This window comes from Pithys albifrons, chromosome 17, assembly GCF_047495875.1.
Source record: "Pithys albifrons albifrons isolate INPA30051 chromosome 17, PitAlb_v1, whole genome shotgun sequence".
NCBI lineage: Eukaryota > Metazoa > Chordata > Aves > Passeriformes > Thamnophilidae > Pithys > Pithys albifrons.
In genome coordinates, this window is record NC_092474.1 from 10,008,980 (window position 1) to 10,026,701 (window position 17,722).

Sequence of the window (17,722 nt, forward strand, 5' to 3'; positions counted from 1 at the left end):
CCAAGGGGATCTTGCTTTACAGCACCCACAGGTCTTCAAACAACCAGAAGATGTCCAGGACAGTACCCAGCTCTAACAACTGCATCAAATAGTTTGTAGTTAGGAAAAAAAAAAAACAAACCACCAGATGGTAACAGTTTATGCCTCTTTTCTCCCTAAAGTACACATTTGATTAAAGGTTAAAAACTAGGAAGCAGAAGTAAACAGAGGCACAGTGCAAAGATTATGTAAAATTTTATGTCCCGTGAACTCACCATCAAACCACAGAATACTGTACTGAATAAATTTCATTATCATTTTTAATCCATGTGTTCCTACTGGATGTATTTCTAGTAAGGAACAAAACTTTGCATTCATTAGTGTAAATAACAAACCAAACACTCAAGAAGCCATTTGCAATTATTTTACTTAATGCAGTTTTGAATCCTATTATTTAAGGTTGATTACAGGAAATTCAACTAACAACATTACAATAACAACTTGTGATCCACAGGACAGCTATCAATCAACAGTACCTTTTAATTTTTCTTGTAACATTTGAGTGTAATGAGATGCTCTCTCTCTCACTCTTTGATGATATTGGGCATGAAGTAAGGCTGGATTGCTTCAGCAAGCTTTTCTGCATACATGTCATACCTACCAGTCATCTGGAAAAGAAAAATCAAAGCTTCAGTTCTTTCAGGGATCTACAAAAGTACTTCAGGAGAGAATATTTATATCCACTGGGGTTTTCTTTATGACAACATAGGATTTAATTGTTCCAAACAGCAAAATCATAAATCACTCAGAATCCAAGACCTGCAGTGCCTTAGCACAAACCAACACACTTTTCATAAAAGAATTTACATTATGTTGCCTCAAATGATATTTCTACCCCAAAAAGCCAGACCTTTCTACCCTAAAAAGTCAAAGTTTTAAATCATGCTGATCTTAGGAGTGGATAGGAAGGAGTTCTAGTCTCTAGCAGTACTGAGGACTAAAACAAAAGATCTGTCTCCACAGAAGCAAGCAAGATGTTTTATTCACCAACAAAGCCTACTTCAGAAGTTTCCAGATATTTTTCTCCTTTTGCTTGCCTTTGTTGTTCCAACAGGGTATTTGTGAGGCCTGTTGTAAGCTTGATCAGATTAAAAAAAAAGAACTAGAGTGTCATTTGTTTAAAAAGAAATAAATCTGGTCACCCCACTAAATGAGTGTATGATATTGGCATATATAACACCCCCCACAGCTTGCACTGGCACAACTGAAGGGTTAGCAAACTGCTGGGCTGAAGCAGCTGCTTCTTCAACCAGCACTGCTGCTGGAGAAATTAAATCAAATTACACCCTCAGGAAAGATGATCTAAATCAGCTTTATCTCAGAAAACACAAAAAAATAGTAATAAATAAGTTTGTTAAAGCCATGTGGAATGGCTTGCAGCCATCTTAATCTGATTTAGATAAATTCAAGAGTGTTAGGACACTTCAGAGATGAATGCACACAGTACACAGCACTTTCTCTGCAGCTTCAACATAGCCACAAATTCAGACAGTTAGCACTGCAAGAAGTTTGCATTCAGAAAGTTCTCAGAAGCTTGTGGGTTTGGGTTTTCACTAAATGTCACCAAAACTGACCATGAAGGCCTCTAAGAGTATATACTACTACCATGTCAGATCAGATCAGAGACAAATGCCTACGTACTCTGCACAAGGAAAGCACAGACACTTCCCCAGCAATCCTCAGAACTCTTGGCAATCCACACTTAGGGTCCATTTGAAAGCCACTGGCCTAGTTTCCCTGAATGTGGTTAGTCCTTTTCTGAATCTACTTATGCCTTTGGCTTCCAGAACATCCTGACAATTTAAGCTCTAGATTGCTATATAAAAAAAGAAAAAGCTGCCTTTTAACTATTTTAAGATCATAGAATCATTATGGAAGCTCATTTTCTCTAATATTATATTTTCTTTATAATCAGGCTTACCTTAAAATTCCATTTGTCCCCGACTTGCCTGCAGAGGTTGAGGTCCATCTCTGCCACGAGCAGCCCATCCCGAGTGCGGGACAGTCCCGGTGTCCTGCTGCCGTCCGGGGCTGCCACGTAACTGGAGCCATAGAAATGGCCCAGCTCATGGTGTGCTTAAAGACATTTTTATAAAGAATGTAAAACCCTCTGCAATTTAACATGCAGTGTCCCATAAAACCTGGCTCAGTTTCTTGTGGTTGCTCACTCCCTGTCCTTTAGGCAAGACATCATCCTGCAGAGTCCCAGCATGACCCTAAAGGAACTGCAGTCCTGGGCAGTGGTTACTTTCATGCACTGGACACATCGAATTAACAGGATAAACTCACTGCACTGCCCTTCAAATAATGAATGATTATGCTTTTCCATTATTAAGTCTCTGAACTAAAGGCTTTGGTCTCATAGTTTTTTATTTAGCATTTAAATGCAATCTAAGTGTCAAATCACACCTTTCTAAAACAGCTGACAGAGATTCACTCACTCGGTTTTCAATAGAAGGTCAGAGATAAAAACACTGGGATTTGAGCACAGAAAAGATACTATTTCATATTGCACAACCTTTGAGTTGTGCCAAAAATCAATCACATCTGTTGTACTACTAAGCAAGGGATACCACTGATCTTCATGCAGCTGCTAAAAACACTTGGCTCCAACACTGGCTAAAAAAAGGCTCAGGCTCACTCTGGATGAAGCCAGAAGCAGCCATGGCTGTCATAGGTCAAGTTATAGTGTTTCATCATACAAGTACATACAAGTAAATCTCAGGTTCTTTCTCCATCATTAAATTCCAGCAAATCTGGGAAACTGGACAAAATGGCATGGCTGGAGATTCAGGCTAGGGCTGTTACTGTTCACAGATTCTAGAATGGTTTGGTTTGGAAGTGACCCTGAAGATCATCTTCTTCCAACCCCCTGCCATGGGCAGGAACACCTTCCAGTAGACAAGGCAGTTCTCAGAGTCCTGTCCAACCTGGCTTTAAATACTTCCAAGGCTGTGAAATAACTCTTAATAATCTTAAAACTGGAAATAAAACATCACAGTGACAACACAGTGACGTGCAGTGACAACACAGGGTAATTTGTGGGATTCGTCTCTCCCAGTCCTACAATACTGCATGGACTCTAAAACTCTCAGTCCTCTGAAAGTGTAGAGAAACCTCAGGTGAGCTCACACCGTGGTTCCAGCACCATGCCCAGGAAACACTCCTCTCCAGCTCACAAACAGCAGTGCCAGGTGAGGCAGTCCCGAGGCACTCCAGCTGCCATGGGACAGACACTTGCAGGACACCTGTCCTTCCTTCAGACTTTCCAGGTAACAAGTATTAGCAACCATGGAAGGTGATTTCTGAACATACCTTTTCCACCATCTCCAGAAGTAAAGGCATTCTTGTAGTATTCCTGTGAAATAAGAGGAATCCATAGGTGGCAGTGTAATTCCATTTCGGTCAAGACATCCTTTCTAGTCTATAGTATCTAGTTTGGAAGTTTGTATAAATCTATGAAGATTTTTTCTGGCCCACTATCAGCACTGTCTAAAGGGAGTCATCAGAGGGGCCTACTTTCTGTGATGGATAGAATAGAACACAAGATCTTTTATCACTGCTCGTTGCTCATACAGTTGGAGAACACGCCTTGTAAGTGTTTCACCAGCTTAAAAAAGAGACAAAGGAGGAGATATTTAACCAAACGCATCTTTTTGGATTGCAAAAGGCAAATGTAATCACATAACAGCAAGAATAAATCTGGATTTTTGCAGGGAACCTTATTAAAAACGCACAAAAATAGGGTATTTGTACTAATCTGAAGGCAAGAATGTCCAATTGTGTGCAGTATTGATTTTCATTATAGCATTTTACACTCCAGAAAGAGCTGATATCTGTACAACAGCCACCAGATGTGTACTACTTATGTGAGGATATATTTAATTTTCAGTCATGTTGGCTCAAAGAACACTGATTTCACCACAGAAACCAGGAGAGTTTGCAAAAGGGTGCGTGCCTATGACAAAGATTCAATTCAAGAACAGGAAGCAGCTGCAACCAAAGAACAGGCTGCCAGCAACGAGGCAGCTCTCAATCTCTTTATCACTGTCCATCTTCTAATCACATCACAGGCTCTTACACAGCAGTTGCATGGTAGAGGAATCCATGCATTCTAGTGCTGTTAGTCCATTACCTGCATTACCTCATGCTCCACACCTGAGTTATGAAAAGCAAGGAAGCACTGAGAGGATACGCACCGTTCCCACTCTGTTGATGGGGCACGTGAAGCAGTGATTGGCTATGGCGGCATTTCTGGCTTCGATTGGCCACAGCGACTCGCTGCAACAGAGAGAGGCAGCAGCGACTCACCACTGGGACACTCCCGTGCCGCATCCACATCCGGGCTCACACCGCACGCTGGCTCAAGACAAAGTCAGCTCTTTACACTGAGCTTGCTGTTACAATCAAAATATCCCCAGAGAAAGCCAAGCACTGGTTATTTTCTGTGAAGTTACAGGTATGAAAAACTCTATTTGATAAACTGGTAAATGTGGCTTTGTCATGGAAAACAAAACAACAACAACAAAATTACCACATCTCATGATTTTCAAAGCAATCTAAGTGTTAAATATTTTACTTTCCAAATTATGCAAAAAATTTGCACAGGTGCTAACACATTCCATTAACTTTCACAGACCAAGCATCATTCTGCAAAAAAGATGTAAGAGACTCATATATGTTGCCTCCTTTTTTCCCCAAAATGGTCCAGGAGAAGCTTTTACAGCAGTGAATGAAAAAAAAATTAATTTTTCAATTAAAAAAACTAAAGAAAATAAAACCATTCCACAAAACTGTCCTACTTCTGCTATTTCAACCTTAGTTTTCATAGCACTTTTCAGACAGTCATTTCCCCATGGTGGGTTGATAGAAAAGAAAGTATATTTAACAAAATCATCCTGATAACTTCCCACTAATAATTTATTAAACCAATTACTAAATTGATATAAAACTGAGAAATGAAGAATAAAAAAAATCCTTCTAACAAGCCTCTACCTCTTTTCCAACAGAAATTCCAATTCTGACAGATGTTTGAAACTGAAATAGTCTTTTTATTAAATAGTTTGATACACATGGATCAGACAAGTTAAACAGGAGATCTGGAAGGAAGTATTCAGAGCTTCAAAATAAAGGTGATACAATTTGCACACTCCTGTGACAGCAAATACCTGCCAGATTTGGAATACCAAACAAAGCTGCAAGCACCCAACTCATTCATCTGCCAGTCAGACTCAAGAATCTTCAGAGATGGTTCCTGACTGATTGAAAGGACTTGGTTTATTGCTTCTTTTCTCAATTGCTTCAAGTCTGGCACTCAGCTTTTTTAAGTAAAAGGGATTTTACTGAAAAGCTCCAGCAAATTAAAATTTCACAGAAGAGGGGAGACAGGAAGAAAAGGCTATACCCAAGAAGTGACCCCATAGTTAGATAAGTGTATTTTCTTAGCCCCTGAGCTGGTTTTCATTTTTGTCTTAGAAAAATCAAGCCAGGATGGTGCAATCAATGTCAATCTTCAGAAGATTAATCTCAAGGGAAAGTTTACACTGGTTCAGTCCAGTTCAAGAGGCTTGATAATCAAAAAATTGCCAACAGTTTTAAAAAGATGCTTTTGAGAGGAGGGTTTCTCAGCTTGGCTCTGGAAACTGCAGTTTGATACCATGCTCCTACAAAAGCTGGCATGATAAGCCTGGATCTAAATGACTGTTGTCTATCACAAAGCAAAAATACTACATGAATAATCTAAATAAACTCTCCTTGGCTTTCAGAACACCAGCTGGATGCTGGTTAACACTGTCTCAAAGGCAGAAGACCTGCAGATGTACAATAAAGTTCTGGAAGAGAATCAGTGACAGGAAGCAGACTGGTAGGCCAGAACTCCAGGTGAGGAATGGAGGCTCCTTGTGAAGGCAAAACAAGGAGGCTGCACCTCCAGTCCCAAGACCTCAGCAAGGTGCTCCTGAGGCCCCAGTGAGGGGGTCAGAGGTCAGTTAGCCCAAAATACAAGTAATAAGTCAGTTTGCATTTTACCTGAGTGTCCCAATAGTGGCTGAAGGGTTAAAGATGATCTCTGCTCCATTCATGCTGAACATGAGCCAGTTCAGAGGGTGATGGCGCCCATAGCAAATGTTCACAGCAATGGCTCCAAACTGGGTCTGGAATACTGGGTGTCCTGTGTTTCCTTCCATATAGTAAGTAGACTACGAACAAGCAAAACAGAAGAAAAACAGTATAAAGGCAGACTTCTCAAAACAGTGGAAAGAAGTACCACGACCATTGCTTTGTTTCTGATAACCAGACTGAAATCAGATCATGAGCAAGGACAACACTTCATTTAGAACACAGAGCACCCCGATGGGTGCACAGCACAAAGTGGCTCCAAGGCTGCTGAGATCAAATTCAAGCCCATTTCTGTTTTCCCTCACTCTAAGCACTGTGTGACTATGACCAGCTCTTCTATCACTGCTAGAAATTCCTACAGAAGGTTAGGACAGAACCACAAATCACCAAGCTTTAGGCAGCTCTATTAGTACATTCACCACATGAGAAAATTCTCCATCGTGATCCATTTGGATTCTGCTGATTGAGTATATTTCCATTTTTTTCTTCTATTTTCAGTTTCTTTTATTACCATAGGAGAAGAAAAACAAGAATGCTGCTGCTTCAGGGAATTCATCAGTTCTTATTTCTTTATTCCTCACCAGAGGTCACAATCATCTCCACAGCAACAAAGTGTGAAGCCTCAAGGATTGATTTTTGCTTCTGTGCCCTCCCACACATGGCTGAATCTTTCCCTTTCCATTTAGTTCTCACTGATTCAATGGTCATGATTTTACAAGGCTCCTTTCCCTGTCTGCTCTACAGAGACAATCCACAAGAAATACTTCCAAATGCAACATTTCCTTGAGGTCTAACTTTGTTGATAAAGAAAACAACATTAAAGTAACAGAGATGAACATAATCCTTTCCTGTAACCTGGGTGGTTTCTAAAGTTGCTCCATCAGAATTGCTCAGCTCAGGAGAACAGACTTAATGCTCTGCTAACAAAACTAGTTAAGACAGTGCTGTTTTGGGCAAACACTATTTGATTCCATAACAAGGTATATACAAGAAGAAATGTCAAATCACTATAGTACAGCTGCAAGCTATAAACAGATTGTTTTGTAGTAATTCTGGTATTTAGGATTCTAAGAACTACCTTTTTAGCAACTATGCAAAACTCTTAATAAAACTCTATTTATACTTGACATGAAAAAGTAAAAATATTTTCTTTTTTAGGTGCCTTTCATTACAGTTTCATAGCTGGAAAAAACAAGTTTCCTGGAATCTGCTGATGCTCCACAAAACACTCTGAAAAACTGAAAGACATAATTCTTTAGCAAAAACACCAGGAATTTATTTTTTTGTTGGATTAAATAAGGAACAAATAAAAAAATGTGGGGCATAACTGATGGGTTTGTTAGTTACTACTTTGCTAGTTAAAGGAGAGACCTGATAAAATAAGTATCAAAATTAATTGTTAAACATAGAAGGTAACACTGGTGACTGACAGGCCTGTGCCAGAAATTCACTGTGTAGAAACCCTTAACGGCCTCCTCTGAAGAAACACAAACCAGCCTGATCAGGTCTGGAATCCCAGGTCAAAACTTCCAGAGGTCTTTGAACATGAAATTTCAAGACCCAAAACAACTTCTTAAGTTAATAAAAAAGCAGTTTGGGCTCTGAAGCCTCAGTTTGGTGACTGGAGTCAGGCAGGAAACACAAGCAAGTGCAGGTATAGAGCAGTGCCTGGTGCTTAGAAGAAATGCCTCTGTTAATTACTCATTTTAGCTGACAAGGAGAGATTCAGTTAGGTAAGACAATGTATTTTTAGACTTTGGTTAATTTTTAATCCTGATCTTTCTACTTGAGATAATTCTATGGATAGATAAAGACATTTCAGATCCACCAGTTTTCTTCTAACACTGCCTTTACTGCCAGCTCAGTTTCTGAAGCTGATTCTGGAGGGCAGCCCAAAACCTGCTGGGGGTTTCAGGGGCAGAACTGTGGTTGGCAAACAGAGGATGCCACAAACCAGCTACTCAGTCAGAAGTGTAATGAATTAAAGGACTCTGCTGAAACAAACACAAGCAAAAGAACTGTCACTGGCAAGACAACCTCACAGAGAAACCATGGAACAACTGCCCTGCAAACTGAGTTCAACTTGCACACATGGAAAAGCTGCCCAAGCCAAAGATGCACAACAAACATAACACAGCTGTGAATTAAACAATTTTTTCTAAAAGATTCTCTATACTTTTGTAGTTCCAACCAGGCCAAGGAAGATTACATGACAAACATTATTTGTCTTTTAAGACTCATCACTCTCACAACAATTATTAATTCTTGAGAAATTAACTTAGTATAATTTAATCTGAGAAAAACTGATTTGACAGTAAGTGAACCACATTTTCTAGAAACACTTTACATTTCCTGCCAGTACGACTCTGACACAACACACAGTGGCACAAAGAAGAGCTGCAGGGCAAGACTTGACAGTCACAAAACTGCATCTTACCTCATTGAAATCTCCAACCCTTGGAATGTGATTTTTCCTACTTTTGCCAAGGACAGCCCCAGAATTAGAAATGACCACTGCAGTATTCCACAGAATTCCACCATGTACTTCATCTCGCTCCAGGATTGGAGATACCACAACCATGTTGTATTTCTTTGCCAGCTGTACAAATGAACACAATTCCTCTATTAAACACAAGCCTGAGTGACAGACACCCCAGCTCCCTGAAAACAGTTATTTCATTAAAAAGAAAAGAAAGTAAAATAGCATTACATGTATAGAATAAGTGTTGAATGTCATGGGTATGAGTGAGAAATGCAGCAACTTCTGCCAGTTTACTAGCACATTAAAGCACTTTTCTTTCTTTTATTTCTCCAAACTTCCACAGTGTCAGTAACTGCACAGTGAGAAGCAGCACGTTCATGCCCTAGATCAGATCAGAGATATTACACTGGCTACAAAAGCCCAATAGCTCAGTGCATATCTGGGAAAATCTGACATCAAAACAGTCTTTTGTTGTTTCAATCACTTGTAAAAGAAAATAATTGAAATTCCTTACTTAAAAAAAGTTGTCAGAAAACAAAAATAAACTCTGCCACCCTTCTAATCAACAGTCTCTGGAGAAACAAGAGCCAGACAATAACAAATCTCCTTGGGCCCATAAAAAGTGCTCTACATTTGTGTCATTCCAGAGGGAGATGCAAACAGTTGTGTGCCACTGCTCCCTGTTCAGGAAAGGCTACTCTTCTCACACTTCCATGCAAACATTGTATAATGACTGACTGTTTTAGGCAAGAAACACCATTTAAAACAGAAATTAAAAATATTTGTATGAGGAAACATTCCCTTGTCAAACTCAGGAACAGTTAAACAGGCAGTTTCATTTTGTTTTCATGGTAAAAGGCAGATTTAAATGCAAAGTGTGTTAAAACATAAATATTGAGCACAGTTGTCCATTTCTACTTCAACTCACTATTAGTATTTGTCAAGCAAGTGGAAAAAATATTTTTTATTCTTTCAGCTTTCTCAGTCATACCAGAACAGTACAGAAAGAAGAAATCCATGTTAATCAGTGGCATTATGGGCTGGGGCTGGAGGATGGACGTGGGTTTGGGGTTTTTTCTTGGCTGGGTTTTTTACCTCCTGACAGAACTTTGTTGTTGGCCCATCCTCTGCTGACTCAGCAAATTCAGTCCAAGGAAGTTTCTCTCTTGTACAAAAAGCAAAGGGCATGGCTGGAAAACACCAAAGCACAACAAGATCCACAGGAATGCTCATGTCACTCTAGAAATACATACTATTTGCATGAACACAGATTAGAAAATCAATTAAGAATGATTCAACTGGTTTTCTTGTTTAAAGGCAAAAGCTGCTTAAAAGTACTTCTAGCAAGGCCAAGGAGTTTGGGGCCCACACAGAACAAAGCAGAAGAGAATGAATGCACTTAGTGAAGTCTCAGCAGGGGCAAAAATACGAAACACACCCCAGTCCCCAGTGTTCACTGTCTGTGAATAACCTGCTTTCACAAACATTTCACAGGCCTTTGTTTTGGGCTTTGCTTCTATTAAGCCTCAAACCCCCTATGCAGACTAAAAACAGATTTTTAAATTTTAATACCTGTCTAGAAAAAACCCTAAAGTTTTAGGAGAAAAAAAAATGAGGAAAGACTCATGAAGGATGCCACGAAGGAGCTTCAAATATCACCACTGCAGTTTATGCCAGTCTTTAATAGACTCACATATATTCCATAGTTCTCCTAACTAAGGCTCTTTGGTTTTTCCTTTAGGAAGCAAATCAGTGAAGTCAATTGTTGTACTTTGGAAGATTTCTGTTATTTACTTACTAGACATATTTCTAGTACAGGACACCTGTTAAACCAGAAGGAACTTGACACCTGACAACCTAGAAGGACTCCCAGGAAATACTCACTCCAAGCCTCCTGGAAACACACAATGTTGACCCCACACATGGCAGCTACTGCCACAATCTCCTCGATTCGTCTGTGCAGAGCAGCCACCTGAATGCAAGAAATGTCACACTATAAAAACCCTGCATGTTCCAACTCACTTCTCTATTAACAGCCTGGTTTTACAACCTCTGCTCACATTGAGTTTATCTTGTTCTATACTTAGTGCCGTCGCTTTCAGGGGGAGTAACTCAACAAGTTATTCCTGAACACTGATAATAGACACAGATATAGATTTTTTAAAAGCATTTAGATGCTGAAAATAGAGAAAGCATTCCAAAGGGATTCTAATTCCATGGCTGCAACATTTATATATATGGCAACTCAGTGCTGACTGACTTGCAGAAAGCTGAAAGTCTTAACAGAATCAGCAAAAAATCCTAATTTTGCTGCTCACTGTGAACAACCTACAGAAAAATGTTAAGTAAATGTGAATTTAAAGTCAGGTACTCATAATCTTAAAATATGAGGCAAGGACAGTCTATTTCCTCAGCTATCTCAAAATCCTGCTTGTGTATGTGGATCTTGGACAATGTCTAGGAGTTACTAACCTCAGACTGTTTTCTAAAGTCCTCTGTCTAAGAGCTAAGTAGATTATCACCAGTAAAAAACATCAAAGTGTTTATCAGTTAGTCTTAAAGAGTATTCTGAGCAAAGACAAGCATAGGTGGAGCACTTTGCATTGCTACTTTCAGGTGTCAGTAAAAAAAAGAACTCAAGACAAGACTGCAGTGACCTATGAACTCAACAACTGCATATTGATTTACAGAAATAGTTAACTAGTTATTTATAAGGTAAAATCATGAATATAACTGGCACTTTCTTCAACAGCTGCTATAAAGAATCTGCAAACTTGATCCATTTACTGAATTAATGACTTGCATCTGTGACAGATCTTTCCAAAACAAATTAGTTCAGAAATGTTCTGTCCTGTCACTGTACAAAACTAGTAACCCAGATTTTAAAAATATGTTTTCTTTCCTGTTTTTAAAGCTACTCTTAAGAGGCTATTTCTATACATGTGTGTCACCTCAATGCTTTTGTGTCCAAGATGTTGAGATGGTGGTCACAGAATCATTAAGGTTGGAAAAGACCTCAAAGATGATCAAGTCCAACCATTAACCCAGCCCTGCTAAGTCACCATTAAACCATGTAATAAGATTTCACTGTACAAAGAATAATGAACACAGCTTTATTAATCTGTGTTTACTCTAATGGATTTTCCTATAATGGAACATTTCTCAATTAAAACAAGAACTGGACCTGTGGTTTCCACTGGTTGCCATCCCTTTTGATTTTGTGCAAATGATTTTCTGTTTCATTTGAGGCAAAGGATTTTCACATACAAAATGAGTTACTAAACATTTAGCTTTGGAAAAAGAGCAAGCAGGTTGGGCCTTCACTAAGTGAACACAACACAAGAGATGTTTCTGAGAAACAATAAAACTGAATGTGTCATCATCTAAATTTCTTACAGGACTCCTTACTGCAGCAGTGATGGGTCCTATACTGCCAGACAATCCTTAGGTATATCATGATGCAATTTCTAAAATCAGCAACTGAACCATGTTATTTCTCAATACAGCAGAAAAGGAGTTACAAACAGCCCCAGCCCCACTTTGTGTACCTGGACTGCCACTGGTGTGTCTGTGGGAAGAGGAATTTTATTCTGTACCAGTCCCACTCGAACAATACGGGGCCTCCTCAATTGCTCCGGAGCAGCTTCAAATCCATAGCCCTGTAGCTCGAAATCTCCTTCCTGAGCTGCTGACCATGCAGCACTTGGCAAATTAAGTTTTCTGGATTGAACAGGAAACAAGCCACTTCAGGATGAGATGTCCTCCTTTTGTGCTATGAATGCAATGGACCCAGGGGATCACAGTTACTGTCTAACCCTGCAGAGCTCCCATGGCCCAGCATGGGACAGTGAGGGGTGCCCAGGTGTGTGCAGGTCTCACCGCTCAAATCCATGGCACAACCTCCCAGAATCCTCGCTGCAGAGTTCAAGGACCACACAGGCACGAACCTCCACCTGCCAGCCCTGCCTTTTAAACAACTTCCCCTCCACTGTATTTTTTCTCATGTCTGACCCTCCCTTTTCCAGCTCCCTCACCCCGATGTCACGACCTCCCAGCCCCCGCTCACACCTATCCCAGTCAAGCCTTTCATCCCTCTCAGCCGCCTTCTCGCACCGCCCTCCTGCCCACACCGGGGGCACCTCCAAATCGCCCCAGTCACCTCAGGGGTGCACCGCGAACGCTACTGTCCCTTTCCCCCTCAGCCCAGCCGTGTGTCCCGCACACCCACCCTCATACTGCTCTTCCCCTCACTCCGGGCTGGGCATCGGGGCGCGACAGAGCCCGGGCGGGTCAGGACAGTAACCCGCGGGGGGGAAGCCCATGGCGGCGGCGCACCTGGCCTCGCCCCCGTACAGGATCCGCTTCACCTCGGCCAGGTCCTCGGGCGGGATGTGCCGCTCCAAGCACGACTCCAGCGACTCCAGGGTGGCCGCCATGGCAGAGGAGGGGCGTGCGCTGCTCCTCGGCCTCTCCTGCCCCTCAGCCCTTCGCTGCCCCTCAGGCTCTCCCTGCCCCTCAGGCTCTCCCTGCCCCTCGGCCTCTCCTGCCCCTCGGCCTCTCCTGCCCCTCGGCCCTTCGCTGCCCTTCCGGTTCTCACTGCCCTTCGGGTTCTCGCTGCCCCTCAGCCCTTTGCTGCCCCTCAGGCTCTCACTAACCCCTCGGCCCTCGCTGCCCCCCGGACTTTGCCCCGGCCGGCCCTGCCGGACACGCCCCGTTGCCCTCAGGTGGTTTTGGCAGGTCCGGCCCTGCCCGGCCATTCTGCCGCTTCTGGCCCCAGGGCGGCCAAAATTGTTGCGTCCTACCCTTTACGAGAAGGGAGCGCCCAGGATTCGAAAGTGGTCGTTGTGCAAAGGAATGAGGAAAGTCAGGGGGGCCACAAATAAACCTCATAAAGTGTTACTGGTAAATTACACACTTGCCATGAAAGGAGGTGTGTATTAGGCCCCGACCTACCATATAAGCACACAGCAGTGGGGTTTGGATAAAGGGGTGGGATGAAAAAAAAGAAAGAAAGGGATGAATTAAAGAGGGGGCGAGAAGAGAAAGGGAGAGAGAAGAGATGGGAAAGGAAGGCAAGGCAAAGGTGAGAGGAGAGGGGAGGGAAAGGGAAAAGGGAAAGGGAAAAGGGAAAAGGAAAGGGAAAAGGGAAGAGGAAGGGAAAGGGAAGGAAAATCACCACTTATTCCAGCCGATAGGATGTCCAGGGTCCTTGGTGGCACCCTGTCCCAAAGGGGCAGGAATGTTGCCATTCCTGGTACTTTTAGGGGCTTTTTACAGTGAGACCATTCCAGCAGAAAAGCTTGGAAGTAGGAGGTCATAAAATGGCAATGGTTTTCATGGATATGTGTGCCCAGTTGCAGTAAGACTCTGAACAGGAGCCAGCAATAAATGATTGTGATTTTAACATGGGCTTGAGTCCCAATATAATTGGAAATCCCCAAACCAGAGTTAATGTCAGACAAAGGATTGAATCAAATAAGACCTTGATCTGGGACCAAAATAAATGTGCATCTAATAAAGAACATTTCCTTCAGCAAGTACCACCTGGACACCCTGTTTAAGCCAGTTATGCCCCCTGAACCCGCGGCTGTGCCTTCTGCTACAAAACACACGGCAATTCACAGCGTAGCAACTGGTTTTCTCATTCAAGTGAAGCACGAAGTCCAGAGATGGCTACACCTCTGAATATATCCTACCAAGTTTAAGCACTGCGTTACGTATCTGCTGGAGGATGTAACAACGTTCAGCACTTAGCATTTGCAGTTGTTAGGTATTTTGAGTTAAATATTAAGCCTTTTAGACTAAATTACAAAAGAATGTCAGGGAGAGAGTGTCTAATATTTAACTTTAAGCAGAAAGTGTTCAGAGATAGTCTGGTTTCATCAAGGCATTTGGAGATACGTGATTCTTTCTCTCTAATTCACCCTTTGCAGCCCCAAAAGTTGCAGTGATTTTTAGCCTGCCAAGTGCACCAAGGGCAGACGTGCTGCTCTGGGCCTTTGTTAGAGGCAGGAGCTCTTTGGAATAACTCCTAAAGGGCAGGCTAACTCCTTTCAAGAGAAAATTCCCCACCCCTTTCATCTTTGGGGGAATTTTCAAGATAAGCTAAACATACAGATGATAGTATGCTATAAAGCAAAAAATTTTGAATAATGAGAAGTAAACAACCCCCATCATTTGAAAGGAAGGAACTCTTTGGTATGGATAGCAACCACATTGTGTAAGTATTAGCCCTGTGCTCAGCAGTGTAGCATCTTGTTAATGACCAAGGGCCTAAAAACTGGTTCTTAGGAATTATCTTTTTCAAACCTATTTCTGCAGGGCAATAACATGCAATGTCTGATACTTGTGTGGTATTTTTCATCTGATGATGCTGATTTGCTGTAATGGCCAATTTTTAAGGCACCTCTCAGTAACGTTTTGTTTCGTTCATGGCTGGCAGATCTTTAAACATTGCAAAAGGGAGGATCAATGCAAAAATCAGCTGACAATACAGGAGGGAAATGAGGAGGTCAAGACAGTTCATTTCCATATCAGCATACCCAGGATGTCAACAGATAAAGCATTTCTGGAAGATTCATAGAAACAAACAGAAGGGTCTGGGTTTCTCTGGGAACTGTTCAATTTCTTTTCTGCCTGGACTGCAATTAAAGGGAAAAACAGCAGGTCTATTTTGTATCCAGCTCCTGAAGAAGGTCACATAACTGAACTTTTCTCTTCAAGCTTCTATTCTTAGTGTGAACTTTCACTGACTTCTCTATTGGTGCCTTGTTTATTTGTAATTTAGTAAATTGTACTACATGTAGGAAATGGACTTCATGGCAATAAAACTGAAGCCCCTGAAAAAAATACTCAGGAACGGTCGAGACCTGAAAAAACAGAACATTTCCTGTGCACTGTATCAACCATCCTGCAACAACGCAGGGAGGCCCAGACTGCATGGATAGGAAATGACAAGCCTAGAATTACTAATAATGATGAAAGGAGACCAGGCTAGTCCATAGGGATTGCGTGGATATAAAGGTATAACTCCAGCCAACACAATAAACCTTCAAAGCACAAAATGTTAATGTTGAGCAGGAAAGTAACCTAATAAAGGAAGATGCCTTCCATATCCCAGACAAAGCATATTAGAGGGCTTGGATTTAAGTCTAAATGTTCCACCTCAGTCACTGCAATTATCTGTTAAGTAGGATGCTTGAATCCAGATCCCTGCTCTGGTTTTGACTTCTTCAAACCTCTGCATTTAAACTTCTTCCCAGTTCTGCATTACCTGGACCAAGTAATTGTTTTGGGAAATAGCTGAACCTCTTGGTACAAGCCCAGGCTATAATAACTGGTTTAGAGGAAAATAAGTCTTTTATGGAACAAAAGTTCTCTAAAACGAGGGAAAATTCCTACAAAACAGTTCTGAAGTGCACATGCTTTTCATCTCTCGTGCCCTCAGTCAGGGTGGTCCAGAAAGTCGGATGTAGAAGTCAGGACCACACAGTGTAATCTGTTCAGAAAGCTGAAACCCTGCGTTGCACAGATACCATCACAGAGCTAAAACTGGGCTCTGGTAATACTGGTCCACACTCTGTGCTGCAAGACTGCTCCCAAGAGTTCCTGTAAAACCCCACAAGAGCACCCTAGCATTAGTCAGAAGCACCCTGGAGACTGAATTCAGGAGCCAAATATCTAGAGTTCAGGCTAAAATTGGGAAAGACCCAAAAAAGATTTAAACAAACAAACAAAGTCTTTCCACTGTAGCCCAAGATAGGAGCAAAGGCTGAACAGCATCACGTATCAGAGCTAGCAGGCAGGAGTGGGGGCAGCATTTCTCTGTCCTTCCTTAAGTTAGTAATATTTACATGTACTCCCTCTGAAATACCCAGCTTCTTACAAACCCTGCTACTATCACGTGAATCATGTCTCCAGACACTTTCTTCTCGTCAGTCCCTGCAGTGGGTCACACACAGCTCCCAGAGCAGACAAATAAATTAATAACTTCTGTCCCTAGTCCAATAACTGTCTCAGATCACCCACAGGGTCATGCTGCTGGTTATTAACACCTATCAAGGGATTTGGGTGGACATGGACCCAGATGAGTCTGTCAAGGCCACATAATATTGGTGCTCTTGCTTTCTAGATGCTGCAACAGCTTCTCAAATGACCTTCTACAGTGGCCACAAAATAAAGTACTGAATTGCACTGCAAAAGAGATCACTGAAAAAGGTCTTTACATTGCTTCACCTCAAATACAAATTCCCTTGCTTCATTTGGAAATGTAAAACAATTAGCTTGGAACATACCTGATTCAAAACATTTCAAGTGTAAGAGACAGGCAGTGAAGGGGAATTTGCATAATAAAAGTGTAGAGAGAGGAGACAGCTGTAAAATACAGGGGGAAAATAAAACACTGGCTTCATGCTCCTTAATACACAGCTAAAAAACAGGAAGACAGTTGGTAACCTTCCTTTCTGTCCTGCTTTGGTTTAAGGGTGCTGTGATGTAGGGAAACCAACATTCTCTATTTTAAAGTCACTCCTTTGTACCATGACCTCTTGCTAATAACACCTAACTTTGGTGGGGGTTTTGAGAGGGTTTTTGCCTTTACTCTGGTTACAGACAAAGCTCTCCTCCCAATTCTACTGAAATCCTTAGTTGCTCCTACCAGTTTTAGAAATGGGTCTGTATGTAACTTAAGACAAAGAGAAGTCAAGGTTTTGATACAGATGGAAAATTCCAGCCTGCCTTTAGATTCCCTGCCTTTCCCATGGGCTCTGCAAAAGCCACAGGTACCATCACCTATGGAGTGAGTAGGAGAGCCAAACTATAAAGTTCTTCTGGCTGGCTTCATGTCATCTGTTTTTGGCTTCCTGCTGATCTGAAGGCTGGGTGAGGGGAAGTGGCTGAAAACTAAGGAAGTTTATTGTTGACAATACATTTTGTCTGCTCTCAGGCATGCCTGGGACCAAAGCAGTCCCCGAGCAGCCCCAAATCTGGGGAGTTAAATGTAAGTTTTCCATCACCGTCCCCTCCCTCCCACAGGAAAAGCCCAGCTCACAGTTTTCAAAGAGTTAAGGTATCTTTGTAAGAGCC

At 41.8% G+C, this 17,722-nt stretch overlaps 1 protein-coding gene across 1 annotated transcript; it reads right to left on the reverse strand.

Annotated features, from left to right (window-relative positions):
- Nucleotides 1-388: 388 nt before the first annotated feature.
- Nucleotides 389-13,322, reverse strand: UPB1 (beta-ureidopropionase 1). The gene is made up of 10 exons (XM_071572425.1): nucleotides 12,974-13,322; nucleotides 12,187-12,358; nucleotides 10,523-10,610; nucleotides 9,734-9,828; nucleotides 8,594-8,755; nucleotides 6,067-6,236; nucleotides 4,239-4,320; nucleotides 3,355-3,397; nucleotides 1,961-2,115; nucleotides 389-647 (listed from the first exon to the last, which is right to left on the reverse strand). Exons 1-10 carry the CDS (start codon nucleotides 13,072-13,074, stop codon nucleotides 564-566), a joined length of 1,152 nt encoding a protein of 383 aa, XP_071428526.1. The 5' UTR covers nucleotides 13,075-13,322; the 3' UTR covers nucleotides 389-563.
- Nucleotides 13,323-17,722: the final 4,400 nt, after the last annotated feature.

Coding starts and splice junctions, on each gene's coding strand:
- UPB1 (XM_071572425.1), bottom strand. CDS start 13,074: ATGGCGGCCACCCTGGAGTCGCTGGAGTCGTGCTTGGAGCGGCACATC. Junction 4,321..6,066: donor GCCACTATTGGGACACTCAG/GTAAAATGCAAA, acceptor TCTCTGTTGCAG/CGAGTCGCTGTGGCCAATCG. Junction 2,116..3,354: donor TTCTGGAGATGGTGGAAAAG/GTATGTTCAGAA, acceptor AATGTCTTTAAG/CACACCATGAGCTGGGCCAT.